The 27,531-nt window shown below is 45.3% G+C and overlaps 1 protein-coding gene across 1 annotated transcript in view; it reads right to left on the bottom strand.

The window, feature by feature from the left end:
- corin (corin, serine peptidase) overlaps nucleotides 1-26,155 on the bottom strand; it is a 398,949-nt gene extending 372,794 nt beyond the window's left edge. Inside the window, exons 1-2 of the mRNA XM_070870145.1 lie at nucleotides 26,087-26,155; nucleotides 23,376-23,523 (exon numbers count right to left, since the gene is read on the bottom strand). Of these exons, the coding sequence (XP_070726246.1) occupies nucleotides 23,376-23,523; nucleotides 26,087-26,155 (217 nt within the window). The remainder of the gene's footprint in view (nucleotides 1-23,375; nucleotides 23,524-26,086) is intronic.
- Between the last annotated feature and the right edge of the window lie 1,376 nt (nucleotides 26,156-27,531).

Below are 27,531 nucleotides of genomic sequence, written 5' to 3'. Positions count from 1 at the left end.
GTTGCAGCCTGTCCAGCTCGATTTCCACTCTCTCCCTCATCATGTGAGGTACCGCTCGCGCCTTGTGGTGAATGGGTCGTGCCTCTGGGACCAACTGGATCCGCACCTTCACCCCGGAAAAGTTTCCAATGCCTGGCTCAAAAAGGGAAGGAAATTTGTTAAAAACCTGGGTACATGAGGCCTCATCGACATGTGATAGTGCTCGGATGTCATCCCAGTTCCAGCGGATTTTGCCCAGCCAGCTCCTTCCAAGCAGTGTGGGGCCATCGCCCGGGACAATCCAGAGTGGCAGTTTGTGCACCGTGCCCTCGTAGGTGACCTTGACCATGGCGCTGCCCAGGACAGTGATAAGCTCTTTGGTGTACGTTCTCAGTTTTGTGTGGATGGGGCTCAGGGCTGGTCTGAGTGCCTTGTTGCACCGCAGTCTCTCAAACATCTTTTTACTCATGATGGATTGGCTAGCACCAGTGTCCAGTTTCATAGCTATGGGTAAGCCATTCAATTTTACGCTTAGCATTATATGTGGTCATTTCGTCACAAATGTTTGCACCCCGTGTACTTCAGCATCTGCCTCCTCTCTCTGAGGCTCGAAATTGCTTTGATCCACCATGGACCAATCTTCCTCTGCCACGTGGAGTTTAGCAGGTTTTGCAGAGCTTGCAGCTCATTTGCATGCTCGTTGGAGGTGCCCCATTGTTCCACAGCTCTTGCAAACATACCCTTTGAAGCGGCATGAATAGGCTGAATGGAAGCCTCCACAACGCCAACAAGGTGTGAATTGCCTTGCATTCATCCTTTGTTGTGGACTCTGAGTCATCTGGGTCACCTGAGGCCTGCCGGCAGTTGCAGACTTGTGGTTTCTGCCCTGTACATTTCTGCCCGCAAACACAGTTCCAGTATATTTATGAACATTGCTAGCACTTGTGTGCTGAGAGATTTGTTTGGTGTTATCACTGGTGGACATAAACGCCTGTGCTATCGCAATGGCCTTACTGAGGGTCGGTGTCTCTACAGTCAAAAGTTTTCATAGGATGGTTTTGTGGCCAATGCCCAGTACAAAAAAGTCTCTGAGCATTCACTTCAGGTAGCCATCAAACTCACATTGTCCTGCAAGTCACCTTAGCTCAGCGACGTAGCTCGACACTTCCTGAGCTTCAGATCGCTGGCACGTGTAGAACCGATACCTCACCATCAGCACGCTCTCCCTCGAGTTAAGATGCTCCCAAACCAGTGTACACAGCTCCTCATATGACTTATCTGTGGGTTTCACCGGAGCCAGAAGATTCTTCATGAGGTTGTCGGTCGATGCCCCGCAGACCGTGAGGAGGACCGCTCTCCTTTTTGCAGCGCTTCCTTCTTCGTCCAGCTCATTGGCTACAAAGTACTGGTCTAGCCATTCGACATAGGCTTCCCAGTCCTCATCCTCCGAGAACTTCTCCAGGATGCCCACAGTTTGCTGCATCTTTGCGTTGGATTCGTATTCTCGTCGCCAGTTATTGTGTTCCTAACACAGATGAGGCTGCACACAGGAAGGTCAAAGTAACAGTGACCTCAGTCTTTAATAAGACACTCCAGAGTGAGGAACAGGCCTTAGGGGCTGGCTTATATACAGTGCTCTCAAGGGATGCTAGAATCCCTTGGGAGTTCAGGGAATGAGCTCCCTGGTGGTGGAACATGGGAGTGCATGCTTTACAGATACACAACACGTTCAAATTGACTTTCAGCATGATGGGAGGGCCCTTGGTGATGAAGGGGTGTATCCCATACACTTCTTCCTCAGGTTGAGTTGCCTCTCGTTTGTTCTGTGTGATCCGCGCTGGATCGATCATCCTCTGCCGACTCTGCCACGTGGTGAGTCGCAGCACTCTTGCACATTCGCTGTAGGTGCCCCACTGTTTCGCAGCCTTTGCACACATAGTGCTTGAATCGGCATTGATGGGCTTGATGATTACTCCCGCAGCATCAACATGGTGCTAATGGATTTGCATTCACGCCCGATGGCAGATTGAGTCATCCTAATTCTTGCAGCTGCAGACATGTAGGCCCTGCCATATGCAGTTCTGCCTGCTAGCGACGTTATTTTATGCACAGTACTTGCCGGTGAGCTTCGATGCTGGGAAGATATCTGTCTGGTATTATCGCTCATGGATATGAATGCCTGGGTTATGGTGATGGCCTTGCTCAGGTCTAGGGATTCGGCGGACAGCAGCTTACGAAGAATGATCTCATGGCCAAAGCCAAGCACAAAAAAGTCCCGCAGCATTTCCCCCAAAAATCCAGCAAATTCGCAAGTTCCCGCAAGGCGTCTCAAGTCGGCAACATAACTCGCCACGTCTTGGCCCTCGGAGCGGTGGTGCATGTAGAAGCGATACCTGGCTCTCTTGAGATGCTCTCTTTCGGCTTGAGGTGGTTCCGAACCAGCGTACACAACTCTGTATATATCTTCTCCGTTGGTTTGTCCGGTGCTAGCAGATTCTTGATGAGGCCGTATATTGTGAGGAGAATCGCCCTGCGCTTGATCGCTTTATCGTCTCCATCCAGCTCATTGGCCACGAAGTACTGGTCAAGACGCTCAACGAAAGCTTCCCAATCATCACCCTCTACAAATCTCTCTAAAATACCAACAGCAGCCATGGCCGCGTGAAAGTTTATAATCTGTTACTCGTCACCAATTGTTAAGTATGGAAGAACTCCACAAGACTGAGTACTGTGAGCTAAAACTGATGTTACCTTAATCTCTTTGATACAACTCTAGAGTGCCTACGCAGCACGGCAGACAATCTTTTATACTCCCTTGCACGAGGTGTGCAGGTGACCCTTGGGCCTCCAACAGTTGCGCCCTCTGGTGGCAAGTCTTACGCAGTTACAATGTTTACATACATAACAGTATATTAGTCAATTTGGGCCTTAATAAAGCAGAGCCAAGGTCATATCTCTTGGAGTTAAACAGTACTCAATCTAAATGTTATTGCATAACACACTATTGTTCTTCACTGTCAGTTTAGACAAACTAACCCAATACTATAAAATAAAAAGGTTTGGCATGTTCAAAGGTTCTTTAACTTTTGTACAGTTCTATTTTTCAAGAAAAATGAGCGTGTGTAGAGGGATCGTTTGATTTTTGTTCAACCTTTTCAGCTTGGCAGTTTGTACGAGTTCCCATTACTATCAATGAGAATAACCCCTAAAACACCCAAACATACCATAATAAATACATAAAACACCTCACATATTTAAAATTAATTGAAATTAAATGTAATTAAATGTTTTAGAAAAAAAATATATTTTTTGGCATTTTTTTAATGTGTTTTAATAGCGTTGAAAATAAACTTACCTTAATGGACAGGGTTTTTAATATAAAAATTAGTGTTTAAATTTAATTTTTATATGTTTTAAAAGTGTTACACTTGTAAGCTATGCGCCTGCTTTTACCAGGTGTAAAACTTTGAAGGAGATTCACTGGGCATGAGTTGAGCAAATAGCCCAATCTCTTGCACACGGATGTTCTTCTCCCGGGACTACAGAGGATCTGTCCAGAGAAATCTTGACAGATCGGAAAAGCCGGTTTATGGCGCATGTGTGTCGTGCCCCGGAAACCGGCTTTTGCGAGGCCTCGCCGTGTCCATTGCCACTTCATACAGACCCAGCGAGGCCACAAAGTTTGGCCTATGATGTTTGTTAAAATTAATCTTTTCAGTTGGAAGTTATGTCTCTTTGCTGGCTGTAAGGCTCCAACAAGAAATATGTTTAGGCAGTATCTGACCACTTTTCTTACTGAGCATAGGTTGACAGCATAAGGCAGGCTCTAGTTTGCCACTAATTGACCGTCAGTGCTCTTCAAAGGTTGGGCTAAGGCATATTGTTAGGGCAGAACAGAGAAAGCTTTACTTTGCATCTGGCAATATTATACCTGACCTGAGAGGCCTCAAGACGTAGATTAACCCAAATGGAAAATTGTTCTACAGGTGTGACGTCCGAAATTCGGAAACGTCGGGACTGAGGCCGTTCCGGATATTTCCAGATTTTGGAACATCTTTGCCTGGGCTGAGGAAGGTAGGTGGTGGGGTGGGGGGGGGGGGGGGGCGGGATCAGTCGGGCCGCTGGAGTTCTGGGGGTCGGTCGGGTCGAGGTGGGGGGCGGGGGGAGGTCAGGCCGAGGCCGAATCGGGCGGCCGGAGGTCGGCCAGGGAAGGTTGGGCCGAGGCCGGGGAGTCCGGATTTTGGAACATTTGCTAGTTTCCGGATGACCCCATCACGGATTGGCTCGGTGTCTGGATTCTGGAACATTCCTGATTCTAGAACTCTGGCTTTTGGACGTTGCACCTGTATTAATAATACAAATATCTCTTCATCCTCTGCCTTGATGAGCATAAACATTCAACATTTATACAAAATCAAAATACTGCAAATGCTGGAAATCTGAAATAAAAATAGAAAATGCTGGTAATAGTCAGCGGAATTGAGATGTTCTGCAAAACATCGTGAGCCGCAAATAAAGTATACTAAATTGAAAGATGTACAAATAAATTGATGTTTCACCTGGAAGGAATCTTTGGGAGCCTGGACGGTGGGAAGAAAAGTGGTAAAAGGGCAGGTGTTCCATCTCCTGCAATTGCACGGGAAGGCCCTATGGGAATGGGAGAGGGATGCTGGGGGTGATTGAAGACTTGACCAGAATGTCACAGAGGGAATGGTCTCTTTGGAATGCTGAAAGGGGAGGGGTGGGGAAGATGTGTTTGGTGGTGGGACCACGCTGGAGGTAGCGGAAATGGTGGAGGCTGGTGGGGTGGAAGGTGAGGACAAGGGGAACCCTATCATGGTTCTGGGAGGGAGGCGAAGGGATGAGAGCATAAATGTGGAGAATGGGACAGGCACAGTTGAGAGCCCGGTCAACCACAGTGGAGGGAAATCCTCGGTTGAGGAAAAAGGAAGACATCTGAAGCACTGGTATGGAAGGTTGCATCTTCAGAACAGCTGCGATGGCGACTGATAAACTGGGAGAATGGAATAGATCTTTTATAAGAAGCAAGGTGGGAGGAAGTGTAGTCAAAGTAGTTGTGGAAATGGCTTATAGTAGATATTGGCAGAAATAGAAATAGAGAAGTCCAAGAAGGGAAGAGAAGAGTGAGAGATCGACCATCCGAAGGTGAGGGAAGGGTGGAAATTGGAAGCAAAATTTATGAAATTTTCCAGTTTGAAATAAGAGCAGGAAACAGCACTGATATGGTCATCAATGACACCTGAATAAACCAACGAATAAACATTCAACATTAATTTAAATATTCTTTTCTCTGTTAACAGAACTCAATCGTTCTATGCCTAAAGTGCTACAGGATGGTGTGGCACTTCCATTCTGGGAAAACTAATGTCACCACCAAATCCTCCCAGGTTACCAGGTTAGGCATAGATTGCTCAGATACAGAATAACACTCCTCCTACTCTGCTTTAAGTCTTCTGAGTCCTCAGAAGAGCCCTCTTACACCATTTCAATTTCACCTACCAGGCCTCTCTAAGCACAATTGTTAATTTAGTGCCACGTTTGTGACACAAACACTGTCCAAACTCATTTCACACAAGACCCCTACATCGAGCAGACAGGTGAGACAATTCCTCTCATCACGTCCCAGAGGTGAAAGGGCAGTATTTTAACCTAACCACTCTTTTAATGCTTTTCTTCAAGAATTATTTTGCTATCGGGGCCAGGTTTGTGTTACCGAATGGCACATTTCAAAATCATGTTTCACAAAGTGCTTTCTTTATATTACATAGGATGTTGTAGAGCAACGATCACAGACAGCCAGAGTATGGGGTCGGTTTCAATCTGGGCGGACAGCAGGTGATGTAATTACATCACCCAACCAATATAATTGGCATGAGGCCAGTGTCATTTTGAGGGCCACGCCTCATTTACATTAGACCAGTGAGCTGCGAGCACTGTTCTAGCAATCACAGGCAGCTTGCCGGTTGAGGAGGTGGGAATTCTGGCAGTTCCGACGTGAAGCCAAGCCAGAAATGTTATGCTGGGGGCAGGCAATTAGACATGCTTGGATGGGCCAGCAGTAGGCTGGAAGATTCTGTGGGACCAAGAGGAGCATGAATGCAAAATTAAACAAAAAGAAAAAAAAAACTTACCTTTTCTGAGTGGCCTGCAGCAATTCCTTTAAGTTAGCCCACTCAACGCTTGGTACCAATGGGAGGATTGTGAATGGTGCACATTCTAAAAATTGCCTCCAAGTCCTATGATGTCATAAGACCCCAATTGGCACCTTGGGATGAGGCTCCCACCTGAAACCGACAGGCACCTGGGCTGCCCATGCGGAGGCACCCAGGAAAAGGGCAGTGGGTGGGAATGGAGCAGGAATGTGGCAGGAAGTACAGTACGATTTTCGGCCTGCCACCATCCAATTCCCGCCCGGCAGAGGGACTTAAACTTGGCTGTCAATACCAAGGAAAAGAAATGTAAAAAATGTGCAGATAAGCGGGAACTAATTGGTTATGTAATTGCACTGCACATCAACAATGTTTCATCTATGTTGCTCCAGAAAGGGAGGAAAATAGTGGGGGTGAAAAATGCACAAAAATCTGTTATCTATAAAAAGGCCGTCTAAGAGGAAGTTCCAGGATTAATTGAAGTTGTTTCTTTTCACAATCTTCAAATTGGAGCATTTATTGGACAACTTCGTAACTAAAGGTCACTAGTCCTGGTAAACAGCTGTCAATGCAGAGCGTTACCCTCATATGTGCTCCTATATCTAGTTTTCCATTCAATCACATGCGAGAGCTGGAATCAACTGCAATTTAATGTCTCACCACTGCCAAGGATAGTGTGACATAAGGAATTACTGCAGAGCAAGTAAATCTTTCCTGTCTGTAAGTTTTGCACTAGATTTATGCTTAAGGGTACGGAACTTTCTACATACAACCGTATTAATCTGGGAAAGTTGACTCCAATCAAACATACAACTCCTACTAGTGATAAATACACAACAGTTGAAAAGTAAATAAAATGGAACATAGAAAGCCTGTTCCAAAGCAGTTGTTCCTTATATGGGGGATAGGGGAAGAAAGGGGCTTGAAAAAAGTACCATTGCTAACAAAAACAACAACTTGAATTTATATAGAAAACTGCACCGTTTCATGGAGTCGTAATCAAAGATTGTATGCCAAGCCAATGAAATATATTAGGAGGGATGGCCAAAATCTTGATCAAAGAGATGAGTTTTAAGAAGGATCTTAAAGGAGAAGAGAGGTGTGAAGGGGGAATTCCAGAGCGAGGGTCTATATGGCTGAAAGCATGGCCTGCAATGGTGGGGTAAAGTGGGTGGGATGCACAGGAGGCCATAGTCAGAGAGTTTGGGGGAGGTTGTAGGTTTGGAGGATTACAGTGATAGGGAGGGCATGGCCATGAAAGGCTTTCAACACAAGGATCAGAATTTTTGATTTGAGGCTTTGGAGGACGAGAAGCCAAAGGCAGAAGAGTTTTGGATGAGCTAAAGTTTACAGAAGGTGGAGAATGGGCAATGTGGAATGAACAATGATCCCTTTAAGCTGTGCAGCCAGGCAGCACTCCAGGGATCCCACGCAGCCAGCTTGTTGGCTTTTAAATAGAAAAACTGTGTTTGCGCGGTATTTTGAATGGGCCACACAGCCCGTTAAAGGGGCTGCGTGGCCCAAATAAAATTACAGAGAACATTGGATGCTGGCCAGGAAAGTATTAGAATAATCGAGCCTGCACGTGACAGATGCATGGATGAGGGTTTCAGCAGCAGATGGGCTGATGTTGGGATGGAAGTGGGCAATGTTATGGAGGTGGTAGTCTTTGTGATGGTAAAGATATAGGGTTGAATAGGATGCTAAGATTGCAATCAGTCTGGTTCAGCCGGAGACTGTGGCCAGAGAGGAGGTGAACTTGATGGCAAGAGTTTCGAGTTTGTAGTGGGTGCCAAAGACAATGGCTTTGGTCTGCCCAATTGTTAGCTGGAGGAAATTAACACCTCAACCAAGACTTGATGTTGGGCAAACAGTCTGATAACACAGGGCTCTGACAAAACAGGGGGTGTGAAAGTGTCAAGAGGTGGAGAGGTAGAGCGGGGAATAATCAGCATACATGTGAAAGGCGATCCCAAGTCTGCAAATGATGTCACCAAGGGCCAGCATGTAGATGAGGAAAAGAAGGGGGCAAAGATAGATCCTTGAGGGACTCCAGATAACTGTGTGGGGGGAGGGAGTAGGAGAAGCCATTGCTGGAGGTGCTCTCATTATGATTGGATAGGAAAGAAGTGAGGGCAACTCCAACAAGCTGAACCATGGAGGAGGATGGTGTGGTTGACCATGCCAAAGGCTGCAGTGAGGTCAAGTAGGATGTGGAGAGATAATGCACTGTCACAAAGTCATAGATAATGTAATTTGTGACTTTGGTTAGGGCCACTTTGGTACTGTGGTGGGATAAAAGCTTGATTGAGGAGATTTAAATAGGGAGTTGTGGAAAAGATGAATATGGATTTGGAGGGCAACAATAATAAAGGACTTTGGACAGGAGAAGGAGTAGATATAGGCTACTAGTTTGCAAGGACTGAGGAGTCGAGATGTCTTTTTTTTTGATGGTGGTGGTTTTGAAATGGAAGAAGCAGAACCTGATAAGAGTACATGAGGACCAGGAGGGAAGCTAAAGGTTTGTCATTTGGGAGTTTGAATGTTCAGTTGTAAGTGATTTGAAGGAGAGATTTTTATAGGGAAGGATACAGAAGGAAATTAAGTGATGAGGGATACAAGGAAGTGGTCGAAGATGGCCTGGTCAGTGATTGAGACATTGGGTATGGTGTGACCGCAAGAAATATACTCTGTACAGCATTTTATATATTAGTTTGCATTAGATACAACAACTAACATTTATTTAGAGCCTTTAATGTAGCATAATCAAACAAGATTTGACACTGAGCCACATAAGGAAATATTAGGACGGGTAACAAAAAGCTTGGTCAAAGAGGTAGGTTTTAAGGAGCGGCTTAAAAGAGGAAAGAGAGAAAGAGACAGAGAGGTTTAGGGAGGGAATTCCAGAGCTTAGGGCCTTGGCAGCTGAATGCACGCTCATGGAACAAAAAAAATCAGGGATGCACAAAAGCCCAACATTGGAGGAGCGTAGAGATCCTGGAGGAGTTTACAAAGATAGGGAGCGGCGAGGCTATGAAGGGATTTGAAAACAAGCATGAGAATTTTAAAATCGAGAAGTTGCCCGACCAGGAGCCAATGTTGGTCAGTGGGTACAGGGATGCTAAATGAATGGGACTTGGTGCAAGTTAGGATACAGGCAGCAGAGTTTTGGATTAGCTCAAATTTACGGAGGGTGCAAGGTGGGAGGCTGGCCAGGAATGCGTTGGAACAGTCAAGTCTAGAGGTAACAAAGGCATGGATGAGGGTTTCAGCAGCAGATGAGCTGAGGCAGGCGTGGAGTTGGACGATGCCACGAAGGTGGAAGTAGGCAGTCTTGGTGATGGAGCGGATATGGGGTTGGAATCTCATCTCGGGGGCAAATGGGGCACCAAGGTTAGAGCCTGCTAGCCACTAAGCAGGGTTCAATTAAAGTAAAGGGAGGGCCATATGTTAGGACGAAGCAGAAAGCCTTCAAAATGGTACTTGAAGATTATTTGGAGCATTGAAGAACTCTCGCAAATGTTGACTATGATGCAGCGCATCACGGAGCTAGGAGGTTCATCAGGGAGATGAAGCAGGATTGGATTTTTATCCAAGGTTGTGTAATTACACAAAAATTATCCTAAATCATCTATCTATTGGCTAAATGTCATCACCAATTATAGTCAAAGGTTTCCTCTAGTTTAGTGCTAGTAACTGACTAGTCCAATGTTCTCTAACGGACCCTATGAGTGCATCCTCAAGGTCTGTTGGAGAACACCACATTTGAATTAATGTCTGGCCCAGTAAGGACCATGTGCATGCACCTTCACTTACTTCAAGCAGCATCTTAAATGATAATAATAAAGTGTTCTGACTTATTTAGTACAAAATCTAAAATGCTGTTGTTTGGGAACTGTCAAGGAGGAATCAGACATGAAAAGAGTTGCAGTTCAGCCCTGGAGGAGGCATCTGGCAAAGTTTGGAGAGCAGGAGGCGAGTAACGATGACAACATGAATCCCCAATTTAATGTTTGGATTTTGAGTATTAGGCATGCCATTATGTTTACATCTGTTTTTCAAATATGAAATTGATATTGATCTAACTACAATTGAATAAAGCCAATAGAATGTTGAACTACATGGCCAAAACAGTCAAATATTAAACAGAAGAAATCGTGACCAAACTGTACAGTGCTGGAAGACCACCTCTTGAATACAGTGTACAATTCTGACCACCAAAAGAAAAGAAGAAAGAAATGCATCTATAAAATACTATTATGTACATTCCAAAGCACTTTAATTTTTAAATGTAGTCAATGTTGTAATGTAGGAAACCATGGCAGCCAATTTTGCAGAGCAAGATCCCTAAAACAGCAATGAGATATATGACCAGATAATGGGCCCGAAATTCAGTACCGTTGGAAAGCTGGTGCTCCCGCCACCTTTTTGTGGCAATTTAGCACCGAAACTTTTTCTTGGTTGGGCCACCCCATATTCAGCTCCAAAAGTGAACAAATGGGTCCCAGCGCTAATGAATCCTTCCAAAGTGGATTTTTCAGCGGTGTGGCTGTCTTAATTTGAGCGATATTCAGCATGCAGGTAAGGGTGTCTAATGAGCTAGCTGCTCCCTGGCCTTTTTAAAGGCCAAGGTTTGCAGCAAGGCCCTGAGTGGGGGGAGGAGGTTGGAAGGATGGCTGGTGTAAGAGGTGCAAGGAGAGCCAACAGGTTCACCGATATGGAGCTGGAGACACTGATGGATGGTGTGGAGGACAGAAGAAGAATACTGTTTCCTGAGGTAGGGAGACCTGGCAGACAGGCAGTTCATAATGCATGGAGGGAGATTGCAGGGGAAGTATCAGGCACCTCCATATATGTGAGGACACACCCTCCCAAGAGGGTATTGGCAAGCCTGCACCCGGCCCTTCCAGGGTGGTGATGGGTCGACACCTCCTAGCTCTGGGACAACGGGGATCCTCCTTCGCCTCCTCCTCAGATGGTATTGCTGGCTCAACCTCCAGCGGCTGTCCCCTCATGATGGTCAGGTTGTGCAGCATGCAGCAGGCCATGACGATTATGGAGACCCATTGAGGAGAGTACTGCAAGGTGCCACCAGAGCGGTCCAGGCACCAGCACCTTTGCTTAAGGACGCCTATGCACTGCTCGATAATGCACCTAGTGGCACAATGAGCATCATTGTATGCATGCTCTAGCACTGTCCTGGGGTTCCACAGAGTAGTGAGCAGCCAAGTGGACAGGGGATATCCCTTGTCCCCAAGCAGCCAACTGCAATCCTGATTTGGGCCGGTGAAGACGGCAGGCACACTGGTCTGGTGCAGAATGAACCAGTCATGGCTGCTGCCTCCCTTGCCCAATGCCTGTCTGCACGGTGCTGACGGCGATGCCTTCTCCTGCATGCCACCCTGCTTCTGATCAGGTGTACCAGGTGTTGCCCTCCCAACCTCAGGGTGAACCCTGTCAAGCAGGTCTCTGCAGCCCACAAGACTCCACTAAAGAGTCACACCTGAAAGTTGTACAAAAGTACAGGGGTATGTGCAAACCTCTGAGCAGCACTCAGCAGGTTTAATGTAGCCAAAACAATTCATAAAATTACATGAAAAGATAAATACTGCGCGGGCTGAAAAATGAAATGAAAACAATAATAATCACTAAAATGATATTGAATGATAAATACTGCGTATGCATGCTGGAAAATGAAATGAAAATAATAATAAGTAATAAAAGTTTTTACCTACCAAAGGGCCCCAGTGGTGTTGCATTCAAGCACCACACTGACAAGCTCACGGGGTCACCGCCGGGAAAAGTCCGACATGTTCCTCGGTGAATTTCGCTGTGGTAGTCCCTTTCCAGCGTCTTGCACGCTGCAGAGTTCACCACTGGAAACCTTCCTTAACAGCGGCTTCACCACACTGTTTCCAGCGGAAATGAACACCACTAAACTCCTCCCCGAGCTGAATATGGCTTGGGGAGGGAAAAGTACCCAACCGTGGCCGATCGATTTTTTCGATCGACCGCCCAAACTCCGCAGTAGCCGCCCCTTCGGGCCCAATGTGTTTCAATAATGTTGGTTGAGGGATAAATATCAGCCAGGACACGAGGGAGAATTACCCTGATCTTAGAATAGTGCCATCGAATCTTTTACATCCACTTGAAAGGGCAGATAGGGTAATATATAATCAGAAAATCAGCACCTCCAACAGTACAGTACTAAGAAAGTGCATCAAAGAAACATAGAATCATAGAAAATCGGTGCAGGAGTAGGCCATTCGGCCCTTCGAGCCTGCACCACCATTCAATAAGATCCTGGCTGATCATTCACCTCAGTACCCTTTTCCTGCTTTCTCTTCAGACCCCTTGATCCTTTTAGCCGTAAGGGCCAGATCTAACTCATAAGAACATAAGAACATAAGAATTAGGAACAGGAGTAGGCCATCTAGACCCTAGAGCCTGCTCCGCCATTCAAAAAGATCATGGCTGATCTGGCCGTGGACTCAGCTCCACTTACCCGCCCGCTCCCCATAACCCTTAATTCCCTTATTGGTTAAAAATCTATCTATCTGTGATTTGAATACATTCAATGAGCTAGCCTCAACTGCTTCCTTGGGCAGAGAATTCCACAGATTCACAACCCTTTGGGAGAAGAAATTCCTTCTCAACTCGGTTTTAAATTGTCTCCCCTGTTTTTTGAGGCTGTGCCCCCTAGTTCTAGTCTCCCCGACCAGTGGAAACAACCTCTCTGCCTCTATCTTGTCTATCCCTTTCATTATTTTAAATGTTTCTATAAGATCACCCCTCATCCTTCTGAACTCCAAAGAGTAAAGACCTAGTCTACTCAATCTATCATCATAAGGTAACCCCCTCATCTCCGGAATCAGCATAGTGAATCGTCTCTGTACCCTCTCCAAGGCTAGTGTATCCTTCCTTAAGTAAGGTGACCAAAACTGCAAGCAGTACTCCAGGTGCGGCCTCACCAATACCCTGTACAGTTGCAGCAGGACCTCCCTGCTTTTGTACTCCATCCCTCTCGCAATAAAGGCCAACATTCCATTCGCCTTCCTGATTACCTGCTGCACCTGCAAATTAACTTTTTGGGATTAGAGTTTCATGCACAAGGACCCCCAGGTCCCTCTGCACCGCAGCATGTTGTAATTTCTCCCCATTCAAATAATATTCCCTTTTACTGTTTTTTTTCCAAGGTGGATGACCTCACATTTTCCAACATTGTATTCCATCTGCCAAATCTTAGCCCATTCGCTAAACCTATCTAAATCTCTTTGCAGCCTGTCTGTGTCCTCTACACAACCCGCTTTCCCACTAATCTTTGTGTCATCTGCAAATTTTGTTACACTACACTCTGTCCCCTCTTCCAGGTCATCTATGTATATTGTAAACAGTTGTGGTCCCAGCACCGATCCCTGTGGCACACCACTAACCACCGATTTCCAACTCGTTTTTGAATATATCCAATGAACAGGCATCAACAACTCTCTGCAGTAGGGAATTTCACAGGTTAACAACTCTCTGAGTGAAGAAGTTTCTCCTCATCTCAGTCCTAAATGGCTTACCCCTTATCCTTAGACTGTGTCCCCTGGTTCTGGACTTCCCCAACATTGGGAACATTCTTCCTGCATCTAACCTGTCCAATCCCGTCAGAATTTTATATGTTTCTATGAGATCCCCTCCCATCCTTCTAAACTCCAGTGAATACAAGCCCAGTCGATACAGTCTCTCCTCATATGTCAGTCCTGCCAGCCCGGGAATCAGTCTGGTGAACCTTCGCTGCACTCCTCAATAGCAAGAACGTCCTTCCTCAGGTTAGGAGACCAAAACTGAACACAATATTCCAATTGAGGCCTCACCAAGGCCCTGTACAACTGCAGTAAGACCTCCCTGCTCTTATACTCAAATACCCTAGCTATGAAGACCAACATACCATTTGCCTTCTTCACCGCCTGCTGTACCTGCATGCCAACTTTCAATGACTGATGTACCATGACGCCCAGGTCTCGTTGCACCTCCCCTTTAACTAATCTGCCGCCATTCAGATAATATTCTGCCTTCTACTTTTTGCCCCCAAAGTGGATAACCTCCCATTTATCCACATTATATTGCATCTGCCATGCATTTGCCCACTCACCTAACCTGTCCAAGTCACCCTGCAACCTCTAAGCGTCCTCCTCACAATGCCACCCAGCTTAGTGTCATCTGCAAACTTGGAGATGGAATTGAGTGTACTTTCATCTAAATCATTAATGTATATTGTAAATAGCTGGGTTCCCAGCACTGAGCCCTGTGGCACTCCTCTAGTCACTACCTGTCATTCTGAAAAGGACCCGTTTATCCCGACTCTTTGCTTCCTGTGTGCCAACCAGTTTTCTATCCACGTCAGTATATTACCCCCAATACCATGTGCTTTGATTTTGCACACCAATCTCTTGTGTGGGACCTTGTCAAAAGCCTTTTGAAAGTCCAAATACACCACATCCACTGGTTCTCCCTTGTCCACTCTGCTAGTTACATCCTCAAAAAATTCCAGAAGATTCATCAAGCATGGTTTCCCTTTCATAAATCCATGCTGACTTGGACCGATCCTGTCACTGCTTTCCAAATGCGCTGCTTTTTCATCTTTAATAATTGATTCCATCATTTTCCCCACTACTGATGTCAGGATAACCGGTCTATAATTACCCACCTTCTCGCTCCCTCTTTTTAAAAAAAGTGGTGTTACATTAGCTACCCTCCAGTCTATAGGAACTGATCCAGAATCGATAAACTATTGGAAAATGATCACCAATGCATTCATTATTTCTAGGGCCACTTTTTTAAGTACTCTGGGAAACAGACTATCAGGCCCCGGGGATTTATCAGCCTTCAATCCCATCAATTTCCCCAACACAATTTCCTGCCTAATAACGTTTCCTTCAGTTCCTCCTTCTCACTAGACTCTCGGTCCACTAGTATTTCCGGAAGGTTATTTGTGTCTTCCTTCGTGAAGACAGAACCAAAGTATTTGTTCAACTGGTCTGCCATTTCTTTGTTCCCCATTATAAATTCACCTGAATCTGACTGCAAGGGACCTACGTTTGTCTTCACTAATCTTTTTCTCTTCACATATCTATAGAAGCTTTTGCAGTCAGTTTTTATGTTCCCTGCAAGCTTCCTCTCCTACTCTATTTTCCCCCTCTTAATTAAACCCTTTGTCCTCCTCTGCTGAATTATAAATTTCTCCCAGTCCTCAGGTTTGCTGCTTTTTCTGGCCAATTTATATGCCTCTTCCTTGGATTTAACACTATCCTTAATTTCCCTTGTTAGCCACGGTTGAGCTACCTTCCCCATTTTATTTTTACTCCAGACAGGGATATACAATTGTTGAAGTTCATCCATGTGGTCTTTAAATGTTTGCCATTGCCTATCCACCGTCAACCCTTTAAGTATCATTCGCCAGTCTATTCTAGCCAATTCATGTCTCATACAGTCGAAGTTACCTTTCCTTAAGTTCAGGACCCTAGTCTCTGAATTAACTGTGTCACTCTCCACCTTAATAAAGAATTCTACCATATTATGGTCACTCTTCCCCAAGGGGCCTCGCACAACAAGATTGCTAATTAGTCCTTTCTCATTACACATCACCCAGTCTAGGATGGCCAGCCCTCTAGTTGGTTCCTCGACATAATGGTCTGGAAAACCATCCCTCATACACTCCAGGAAATCCTCCTCCACCATATTGCTACCAGTTTGGTTAGCCCAATCTATATGTAGATTAAAGTCGCCCATGATAACTGCTGTACCTTTATTGCACGCATCCCTAATTTCTTGTTTGGCGCTGTCCCCAACCTCACTACGATGGTTTGGTGGTCTGTACACAATTCCCACTAGCGTTTTCTGCCCTTTGGTATTCTGCAGCTCCACCCATACAGATTCCACATCATCCAAGCTAATGTCCTTCCTTACTATTGCTTTAATTTCCTCTTTAACCAGCAACACTACCCCACCTCCTTTTCCTTTCTGTCTATCCTTCCTGAATGTTGAATACCCCTGGATATTGAGTTCCCAGCCTTGGTCACCCTGGAGCCATGTCTCCGTGATGCCAATTATATCATATTCATTAATTTCTGCCTGTGCAGTTAATTTGTCCACCTTATTACGAATACTCCTCACAATGAGACACAGAGCGTTCAGGCTTGTCTTTTTGACACTCTTTGCCCCTTTAGAATTTTGCTGTAATGTGGCCCTTTTTGATTTTTGTCTTGGGTTTCTCTGCCCTCCACTTTTACTTTTCTTCTTTCTATCTTTAGCTTCTGCCCCCCATTCTACTTCCCTCTGTCTCCCTGCATAGGTTCCATCCTCCTGCCATATTAGTTTAACCCCTCCCCAACAGCACTAGCAAACACTCCCCTTAGGACATTGGTTCCGATCCTGCCCAGGTGCAGACTGTCCGGTTTGTACTGGTCCCACCTCCCCCAGAACCGGTTCCAATGTCCCAGGAATTTGAATCCCTCCCTTCTGTACCACTCCTCAAGCCACGTATTCATCTGAGCTATACTGCGATTCCTACTCTGACTTGCACGTGGCACTGGTAGCAATCCTGAGATTACTACCTTTGAGGGCCTACTTTTTAAATTTAACTCCTAGCTCCCTAAAATCAACTTGTAGGACCTTGTTCCCAAAATGTCCTACAACCACTCAGAGACATCCTTGACCCTTGCACCAGGGAGGCAACATGCCATCCTGGAGTCTCGATTGTGGCCACAGAAACGCCTATCTATTCCCCTTACAATAGAATCCCCTACCACTATAGCTCTCCCACTCTGTTTCCTGCCCTCCTGTGCAGCAGAGCCACCCACAGTGCTATGGACTTGGCTGCTGCTGCTCTTCCCTGATGAGTCTTTCACCCCCCGCCCCCCCAGCAGTACCCAAAACAGTGTATCTGTTTTGGAGGTGGATGATTACCTTCACTACCTTCCTTCCACTACTCTTCCTGTTGGTCTCCCATTATCTATCTGTCTGTGTAACCTTTACCTGCGGTAAGACCAACTCACTAAACGTGGTATTCACGGCATCCTCAGCATCGCGGATGCTCCAAAGTGAATCCACGCGCAGCTCCAGTGCTGCAATGCGGTCTGTCAGGAGCTGCAGCAGGATACACTTCCCACACATGTAGTCGTCAGGGACACTGGAAGCGTCCCCGTGTTCCCACATAGCACAGGAGGAGCATGACACATGTCCGAGCTCTCCTGCCATGACTTAACCCTTAGATTAACTTAATTTGGCAAGAACAATGATAAAGGTTACCTACTGATAAACGAAAAGAAAAGGAAAAACTACTCACCAATCACCAGCCAATCACTTACCCCCTTGGCTGTGATGTCACCTTTCGATTTCTTTCTACTTCTTTGTTTACCTTCTGCCCCTGCTGCAGTTGCACCAGCTGGCCTCTCAATCTGCTGGACCTTTTATAGGCTTCCGACTCCCCGGACACCCGCTGCTCGATCTCCCGCCTTCTCCTCGACTGTTGGGCCTTTTATAGACCTCCGACTCCCCGGATTCTCGCTGCTCAAACTCCCGCCTCCTCCTTGACGAGCCTTTTATAGGCCTCCTACTCCCTGGACTCCCGCTGCTCGATCTCCCGCCTCCTCCTCGACTGTTGGGCCTTTTATAGGCCTCTGACTCCATGAATTCCCTCTGCTCGAACTCTCGCCTTCTCCTCGACGAGCCTTTTATAGATCTTCGACCCCGGACTCCCGCTGCTCGATAGTCCCGCCTCCTCCTTGACGAGCCTTTTATAGGCCTCCGACCCCGGAGTCCCACTGCTCGAACTCCCGACTCCTCGACGAGCATTTTATAGGCCTCCGACCCCGGACTCCCACTGCTCGATCTCCCGCCTCCTCCTTGACGAGCCTTTTATAGGCCTCCGACCCCGGAGTCCCGCTGCTCCATCAGCCTAGGTTATGTGCTCGAGTCTCTGGAGTGGGACTTGAACTCACAACCTTTTATCATTGAGTCAAGGCTGACACAGAGAGACATTCAAGCAGTGTCAAAGGTCTGAGTTGTGAGAAAAAACTGGAGGAACTTGGGCTTTTCATGCTCAAAGGAAGGCATCGGAGTGGTGATTTATGCACTAGTATATAAAGGTCATTAAGGGAATGGAAAATGTAAATCTGGAATATTGCAATAATCCGACAGTTTCAAACTACTAAAATGTATATATCAGGAAGTTCTTCTTCACACGGAGTGTTGAACACTTGCAATAGACTTCAAGAGAGAGCTGTGGAGGTGAAAACTCTGGAATGGTTTAAGAAACAATTGGATGCTGAAATGGGGGGAAACGATAGCCTGAATTAAGACAGGCCAAATAATCTTCCTTATCTATAAATATCTTGTGATCTTGTGAATAGGAATCACAACTCCCTCAATAGGGGTACAGCAGCATAGTGGTTATGTTACTGGACTAGTAATCCAGAGATGTGGACACATGATCCAGGAGTTCAAATCCCACCACAGCAGCTGGAGAATTTAAATTCAGTTCATAAAATAAATCTGGAATAAAAAGCTAGTATCAGTAATGGTGACCATTACCCATACAAAACCCACTTAGTGTCCTTGGCCTATATGTAACTCCAGGCTCACAGAAATGTGGTTAACTATTTACTGCCCTCTGAAATGGCCTAGCAAGACACTTAGTTGTACCAAACTGTTATAGACTACAGCAGTTCAAGGCAGCAGCTCACCACCACCTTCTCAGGGGCAATTAGGGATGAGCAATAAATGCTGGCCTTGCCAGCGACACCCACATCCCCGGAACAAATTAAAAAAAGGCTGAATCACATAAGAAACTCCAGTTCATAATTCTACGCAAACAATAAACATTTATAGAAATGGAAATATTCTTATAGCAGTTTCCAGACATCTTGCACCAAACAAAAATTAAGTAATGGCAAACAAATGAAATTAAACTAAAAATAGGCATTATGCAAAATCTACGGAATTGGTAAAGCAGACTCTTTCTTCTGTTGAAGATATCTTGATTCTGGCATCAGCAGGGTATAATGTGAAAACTACATTTTTTGATTACATTTTTTTTAAGTTCTTTCCCATGGAATTTGCTTTTGCAAAACAGACAAGACTATAAATGATTGGTTTCAGCTTTTTTCTTGGCTTCCGGGATTTGTTTATTATAAATGGAAATACAACAAAAATATATCAGAGTAACAGCCTCTTACTCTCACATGACTCTAAAAGATTATGGGGGTAATTTTCTGAGTCTACACTGCTAGTGGCCAGCTTTGCCCTTTGGTAGTGCCAGTCACACATTTGGGCATGCACTGCCCCATGATGTCCCAATTATTAAGATAACATTTCCAATTTGCGCCTCCAGCAGGTGAAGCTCCATGCTGGCAGTGCAAATTCATAAAGTTATCCCTAGAGTGTTATAAAATCTTGTTGTCTTCTTGACCACAGATCGCATAGCACAAATCTTGGACCAGTGACAAGAACAGAACAAGCAGGAAGAATTCCTGGCAGTAAGTTGTGACTTAATGCAAGTTGGATAAAATTTCAGTGAGGTATATCCATGCCCAGAAAAAAAACATCCAAGAAAGCAAACAAAGAAATATATTGACAGCATGTAGTACTATCCAAGCTCAGATGATTACATCCATGTGGCTTCAACAAATGAAAGCGCTGACAATCCACTGAAAACAGCCAGCAGGTCAGATCAAAGAAACAAAATTCTATACTCTTCTAATAAAATACTAATAAAAAATTAATTGTTACACAAGTTGCAAACTTAAAATTATTCAAAGCAACAATTACCAAATTTCTGAACAGAATGAGTGATCAGCAGCTTTTCTCAAGACAAGATTGCAATATTTTACTGCCAATTTACAGATTAACAACAACTTGTATAGCGCCTTTAATGTAGTGAAACATCCCAAAGCGCTTCACAGGAGTATAATTAAATGAAGAATTTGACACTAAGCCGCATAAGTAGAAATTAGCGTAGGTGACCAAAAGCTAGGTCAAAGAGGCAGGTATTAAGGAGCATCTTGAAGGAAGAAAGAGAGGTAGAGAATTAGAGAGGCGGAGAGATTTAGGCAGGGAGTTCCAGAGTTTGGGGCCTAGGCAACAGATGGAAAGGCCACCAATAATTGAACGATTATAATCATTGATTCTCAAGAGGGCAGAATTAGAGGAACGCAGACATCTCGCGGGTTTGTGGGGCTGGAGGAGGTTACAGAGATAGGGAGAAGCGAGGCCATGGAGGAATTTGAAAATAGGGTTGAGAATTTTGAAGCAAGTTGTTGCTTAACCGGAAGCCAATGTAGGTCAGCGAGCACAGGGGTGATGGGTGAGCGGGACTTGGTGCGAGTTAGGGCACGGACAGATAAGTTTTGGATCACCTCTGGTTTACATCGGGTAGAATGTGGGAGGCCAGCCTGGAGTGTGTTGAAATAATCAAGTCTAGAGATAACAATGGCATGGATGAGGGCTGCTGCAACGTATGAGCTGAGGCAAGGGCAATGTTACGGAGGTGGAAATAGGCGGTCCTCGTTATGCTGCGGATATGTGGTCGAAAGCTAATTTCAGGGTCAAATATGAGACTAAGGTTGCGAACAGTCTGGTTCAGCCTCAGAAAGAAGTTGGGGAGAGGGATGGGATCAGTGGCTAGGGAACGGAGTTTGTGGCAGGGACCGAAAACAATGGCTTCGGTCTTTCTAATATTCAATTGAAGAAAATTTCTGCTCATCCAGAAGTGGATGTCGGATAAGCAGTCTGACAAGTTAGAGACCGTGGCGGGGTCGAGAGAAGTGGGTAGTGAGGTAGAGCTGGGTGTCATCAGTGTAATTTTGGAAACTAACACTGTGTTTTCAGATGATGTCGCCAAGCAGCATCATGTAGATGAGAAATAGGAGGGGGCCAAGGATAGATTATCAGGGGGCACGAGAGACAACAATGCAGGGGCAGGAAGAGAAGCCTTTGCAGGTAATTCTCTGGCTATGATTAGATAGATAAGAATGGAACCAGGCAAGTGCAGTCCCACCCAGCTGGACGATGGTAAAGAGACGTTGGAGAAGGATAGAGTGGTCAACTGTGTCAAAGGCTGCAGACAAGTCAAGAAGGTCGAGAAGGGATAGTTTGCCTTTGTCACAGTCACAAAGGATGTCATTTGTGACTTTGATGAGAGTCGTTTTGGTACTGTAGCAGGCGCGGAAACCGAAATGGAGGGATTCAGACATGGAATTGAGGGAAAGATGGGAACGGATTTGGGAGGAGACGACACATTCAAGGACTTAGAACTAGTATTACCCATCATACAGTAAAAAGATACTCCAATTCTCTATTCTGAAAAAAAAATTCCTGTAAAGCTACACATTTACATCTCAGAACATGAAAATTTCTACTCTCCAAAGTCTGTTCTAAGCACCAGAAGGACACGGACATTGTGTCATTGGATGCCACAAATTAATTATGTTTTATAAAGCCATCAGTTCCCTATACTGAACTCTGCTTCTGAGAATTGAATCATTATCTATGCATTGTTAAAATTCCTGGCCAAAATCTTAAAAAGACTTTACCTGTCTTGTGATGGAGCCACTATATTTTTTGGAACAAAAGTATAATACAGAAATAAAGAAAATAAACATACAATGGACTGGTTGTCAAATTGTTTTTGCATTCATGAAGTTGCAAAGTTACACATCATTACCACCTGTTCTCCTTACTGGTCTATACAGTCTACAGTCCCGTATACAGTCTCAGGAGCCTCTTATAAACAAGGGCAGACATTGACGATGAGATTCAACACCGCCTCCAGTACGCCAATACAGCCTTCGGCCGTCTGAGGAAAAGAGTGTTCGAAGACCAGGCCCCTCAAATCTGCCACCAAGCTCATGGTCTACAGAGCAGTATTAATAACCCGCCCTCTTGTATGGCTCAGAGACATAGCCCATGTATAGTAGACACCTCAAGTCGCTGGAGAAATACCACCAATAATGCCTCCGCAAGATCCTACAAATCCCCTGGGAGGACAGATACACCAACATTAGCGTCCTCGACCAGGCCAACGTTCCCAGCATTGAAGCACTGACCACACTCGATCAGTTCCGTTGGGCAGGCCACATTGTTCGCATGCCTGACACGAGACTCCCAAAGCAAGCGCTCTACTCGGAGCTCCTTCACGGCAAACGAGCCAAAGGTGGGCAGAGGAAGCGTTTCAAGGACACCCTCAATGCCTCCATGATAAAGTGCAACATCCCCACTGACACCTGGGAATCCCTGGCCACAGACCGCCCTAAGTGGAAGAAGTGCATCTGGGAAGGCGCTGAGCACCTTGAGTCTCATCACCAAGAGTATGCAGAAATCAAGCACAGGCAGCGGAAAAGGCGTGTGGCAAACCAGTCCCGCCCACTCTTTCCCTCAACAATTATCTGTGACAGGGACTGTGGTTCTTGTATTGGGCTGTTCAGCCACCTAAGGACTCATTTTTAGAGTGGAAGTAAGTCTTTCTTGATTCCGAGGGACTGCCTATGATGATGATACAGTCTACTCTGAGATACACTAGCAGGCATTTTTCAGCAATGAAAGCATTGAGAATCAAGGGAGAAATGATATAACATCATACAACATAACAGATGGGTAGGGATGCAATACAGATATGTATAGGCTCCCATTTTTGTTGGTTTGGGCATACATTGATGGGCGCATTATTTGTACACATACCAGCTCAGAACTAACACAGGAGTTCACTTTGTTTACCTTGGCCATCCATTATTCCATCTATTTATAGGTTTTGGTTCATGGGAGCCTCATTGTGGGACTTGAGTAACTAAAACTGATTTCACTGCAGACCCACCAAGTCAGCACCACAGTAACTACAGGCTCAAAACTTCCAGTAAGTCTGTATGTTACTTTCCTGGATTGAACACGTTATAACCTTGGATAGGAATTCCCCAGTATTGTCTTGTCCACACAAAATAGCATTTGAGCCGTCATTAACCAGATTCATGGGCCCTTGGCCATTCAAACACATTTCTAAATATCAGAACAAAAACAACTAACTGTCATTTCGTTTACTAAGACAGCCTTAGTTAATACGTCCCATAATTATAACGTGTTGTATACATACCGCAATACTGGAAAGTGCATCAGAGACATCCAAATACCCTATGTTCTCACACGAACACACATTATACATGCAGTCACCGCCAAATATTGAAAACGTCTTACCTACAAATGTCAAGAGGATTACGAGTACACAGATGAAAGCGCAGACACATGGAATAAGTATTAACAGCAGGAGGCGGAGGTGCTTGACTGATCCCAGCTTCTGAGGACAAGCATCCCCCATGTTGCCTTCATCTGTCCCCAACACCTGCTTCAGTTAGAAAGAAGAAAGGCATTAGTCAATTCACGAGCCCGGAAAGCTACAATGGCATGTAGTTCATAAGCGCCAAGCTTACAAAAACGGTAAAGTACGACAGATATTTCGCGCGATTTAGAAATAACTATACAATTATTCAGTGGTCTACACTTGTAGAACGATTTTCCAGTCAATATTGGTGTTAAGTAAACAATCTAGAAACAGATTAGGTTTTAATGATGTAAACTGACTAATTAAAATTCGGATATACTGAACATGAAAACCCGCGCCGATATCATGTGTACTGTACAACATCTATAGTATGACATCCAGTTAGAGATTGATGTTTGGAGATCAGAATGTGGCGGTTTTCACGGTGTGGGTAAATACTGGGTGCAATGGCCAGTTTCTAATCCTTTCCTGTGCTATCCCAGCGGTGTGGCACTGTGTGTTGAGGTCCCTCTACCTTCCGCTGCCCCTCTCCCCGGCTGCCGCGGCAGCCCAGCCACTCCCGCAACTTCTCCCGGCGCCGTTCCCGCGATAGTCAAACCGCTCACATTAAAGCTAAGAAAGCTCTTCAAACAAGACATTGAACCGCTAATGACCTACACTAACGTAGGATCTGATTAAGCAATACAGGGGCATGGTTTGTGTTTCAATCCCAATGAAAATAATCTGCTTCTCCTCAATTCCCAAGTAGGACTCTCACTCCCAGCCAGCCGCCAGTGCACCATCAGGTTGGAGCTCCCGCAGGGTCCTAATGCCACGGTCAAACGATCCAATTCTCAGAGTAAACTATCCAACTCCCATCGGAAGTAGAAAAGGGACCCTGTTTAAGAAATTAAAACTGGTTTCGCCATTATAAAGAAAGCCACGCGCTCGTTTAGTTCACTTTGTACACCAAATTGTGGGATCCCAATTGCATTTGTATCTTTTAACATTTACCCACAGAGATTACAAATGTAATCATGTTAAATATTTATATCTTTACGGTGCACATTTAAAGGCACGTTTATCGTTCACCGTTGTCACTCTTTTGATCGGGAACAATGTAGAATACGGCACTGATGCCTTGAGGAAACATGTCATTAACTCTCATGTCCCATTTCTGGCTGCCTATTTTTAAACCGGTATTTTTTGCCTTCAGAGTTTCCACTTTGGCAGCATAATGTCAGGAATTTGAAATATCATAGCGCAAATTGCGTTATTTTTAGGCAGGCATCTATTTGAGTAACGAGGGGCGGATCATGGGGCAGATCTTTTACAGATCTGCCTTGGCACAACCGGCCCGCAGAAGAACATCGCCAAGAGAGCAGCTTTCAGGGGCAGGTGTAGCGCCAGCCTGCCACCCCACACCATGCAATTCTGGGAGGCTGGAACATTAGTGCCACTGGACCAACGGAGTGTTTAATTTACGGACTATAAGCCGGGACAGAAAATATAGCGAGATTGGTACAAAAAAATCTTAAGGCAGTTTATTTCAATCTTAGATTGAAGAAACAATTCTGATTAACATGGTTTTCTTCGAACAATAAGTGCACAGGGTCGGAATGTTGCTCGTTGAATACAATACATTAGAGAGACGCAGCAGAGAAGTTGTTAATTCGTGCATTTAAAGTTGCCAATGCTTAATGTAGAAACAGAACTAAGATTATATTTTTAAAGGGGAAAGTTTGCGCAGCAATAAAGATACCCCGGGCAAAAATGGGATTTCAGAGAAACAAAATTAAAACATCACATCAGGTCTGGTCTTAAGCCTCAAACTTTTAATGGGACTCAAATAGTCACAGTGCAAATTCCATTACTGATGCCAACTTTAAATATTTTACAAAACACTGTTTCCAACCATATAGAACACAAGATAAGCCGGTTCATTACATTGTCTGATGCAAATTCAAACACACAAACAGACATAAACAAAGCCGAGCTACTGGCCATTTTTTGGATGCCATTTCGGTATACTTACATTCATCTGAACGAGTATAGCGCACAAAAGTAGTTGATGCTGGTCTGAAAAACCTGCAGCACCTGCAACAGGACTGAACAATTCCGACCCATAGGAACACGCTCATTTCCACTGAACCGCGTTACCTTCCGTAAGAAACTCGGACAAACTAACTTTTAGTTTATCTACTAACGATTTTCTGGATCTGATGTATTTACACGAAAACATCTAAAGTTATATTTTACAGTGTCGAAAATTGTAACTTAATCCAACACTTGAGTTTCAGCAAATGATCTAACTCACCAATTTGCCCTGATCTCGGTTGCGGTTCCTTTACACTCCTAAGTATTTGGTAAATTTACGTCTCCCGACCAAGAAAAGCTAAGGTTGCTGGCACAATTCATCTTATTTCAACAAATAACAAAACACTACAACGCAACTAAAGAAAGTTAAGCCGTTTCGTTCTCTGCCAACTCAACAAGCCTACTAATTTCAAGTTACTGTTGAATTGCGGTGGAACAGTTGGTATTTTTTGGAAAATAAAACAGATATACAAAAAAACCTGTTCTCTCCTAAGGCAAAGCAGCCTGTAACTGTTGGTGGTGCTAGCTGTGCCCTCGGCTTGCCCCTTACCCTGGCAGTGCTGACTTGCTGGTACTTCTCCTCCGGCTTGAGAGGAGTGCATTGTTGCGCTGACAGCATTGCAAGATTGGCTGTATCCTGCGATCACCGTTTCCCTCTCCTCATTAGACTGCTTGAGAAGTCTCACTTGTACTCGATTTCAATAGGCTCACGCTGAGCTCACAATACTCGGCATTTCGGGACGTAAAAAATAAACCACTCCCGCAATCCTGCCTTGACAGCGCCTTAAAGCAACACTGCACTGGAAAAGGCTAAACAATCGTCAATGTAATCCAGGTACACCTAAGAGTTAACACGTCTGTAAAAGGAACTTGAAATGTCATTCGCAATTCAATTTTGTTTATATTTTTCAGTGGTTTACTCTAAAAAAAAAAGCAAAAGAAAAAGGGACCAAAATTGCCCCTTTCTATAAGGCCTCTGGCAGCCTGAAATTGGCGGCCATGGGTCGGTGCAGACTGGCCAACATTTGCAGCATTGGTTCATGGATTTCCCCGGCGGTGATGATATCTGCCCCGCTCCCCCCACTTGCGCCCTGCTCCTGTAGATGTGTCATTAACGACGTCATCAGATCGCGCACCACCTTGGACACGCCCCAGAAGCTAAATTCAGTTCAAATTGTCTTCCGGCCGCCTGTCGGTACCAACGATAGGTTTTTGGGTTGGGACACATTGCTTGCTCAAGACCTTTAACGGCATGTTGTGTGGAGCAGCATTCTTGTCAGAGAGATTTTTCTGGACTTTTTCAACCATTGTGAGTAGTCTTGTTGACAGCGCAATTGAGTTATAGTGGCCCAGGCTCTTCATACCCTCCAACAGAGAGCCATGATTGTGAAGGTTGTACTTGCGGAGGAGAACTAAATGGGGTCATTGCTGGCAGCGCAACACCTCCTGCACATTGAGCGTGGCAGGGAGGCACACAGAAGAAGGAGGCGCCGGCTCCAAAGGCTGCCAAGGCAGCAGGTAAGGGACACAGCACACATGGCTGAGGAACATGTAGAAGGCCATGGAGTTGGTGACAGAGCTGAACCCAGAGGGGTGCACCAGGAAGGACCTCAGGAGGGTCTGCCGTCAGGAGGAGGGCCAGGTACGCAGACCCCCCTCTCCCCCGCACAACATAGTGGGCCAGATGGACAGGAGGCAGTATGCACAGGAGGCAGATGCTTGCCAGCACCAGGCTGCAGAGGGTGAGCACCAACAAAAACAGGAGGAAAAAGGCAACGAGGCAGCTGTCAGAGGAAGACGCTAACATAGACATGGAGGCAGAAGGGTCTATCGCCAAAGGGTCCACAGACAGCAGTTCTCATGCATGGACCTGATGGACGACCAGTGTCTCCGGAAACTGCGATTCCGCAAGGACATAGTTAACAAGCTGTGCAATCTCCTGCAGCCTCAAACAAGGTTATGGACAGCTCTGATCATCGCACCAAAGGTCACTAT

This window comes from Pristiophorus japonicus, chromosome 2, assembly GCF_044704955.1.
Source record: "Pristiophorus japonicus isolate sPriJap1 chromosome 2, sPriJap1.hap1, whole genome shotgun sequence".
Classification (NCBI taxonomy): domain Eukaryota; kingdom Metazoa; phylum Chordata; class Chondrichthyes; family Pristiophoridae; genus Pristiophorus; species Pristiophorus japonicus.
Note: the sequence above shows the minus strand (reverse complement) of the source record. Positions and strands in the feature narration are given on the sequence as shown.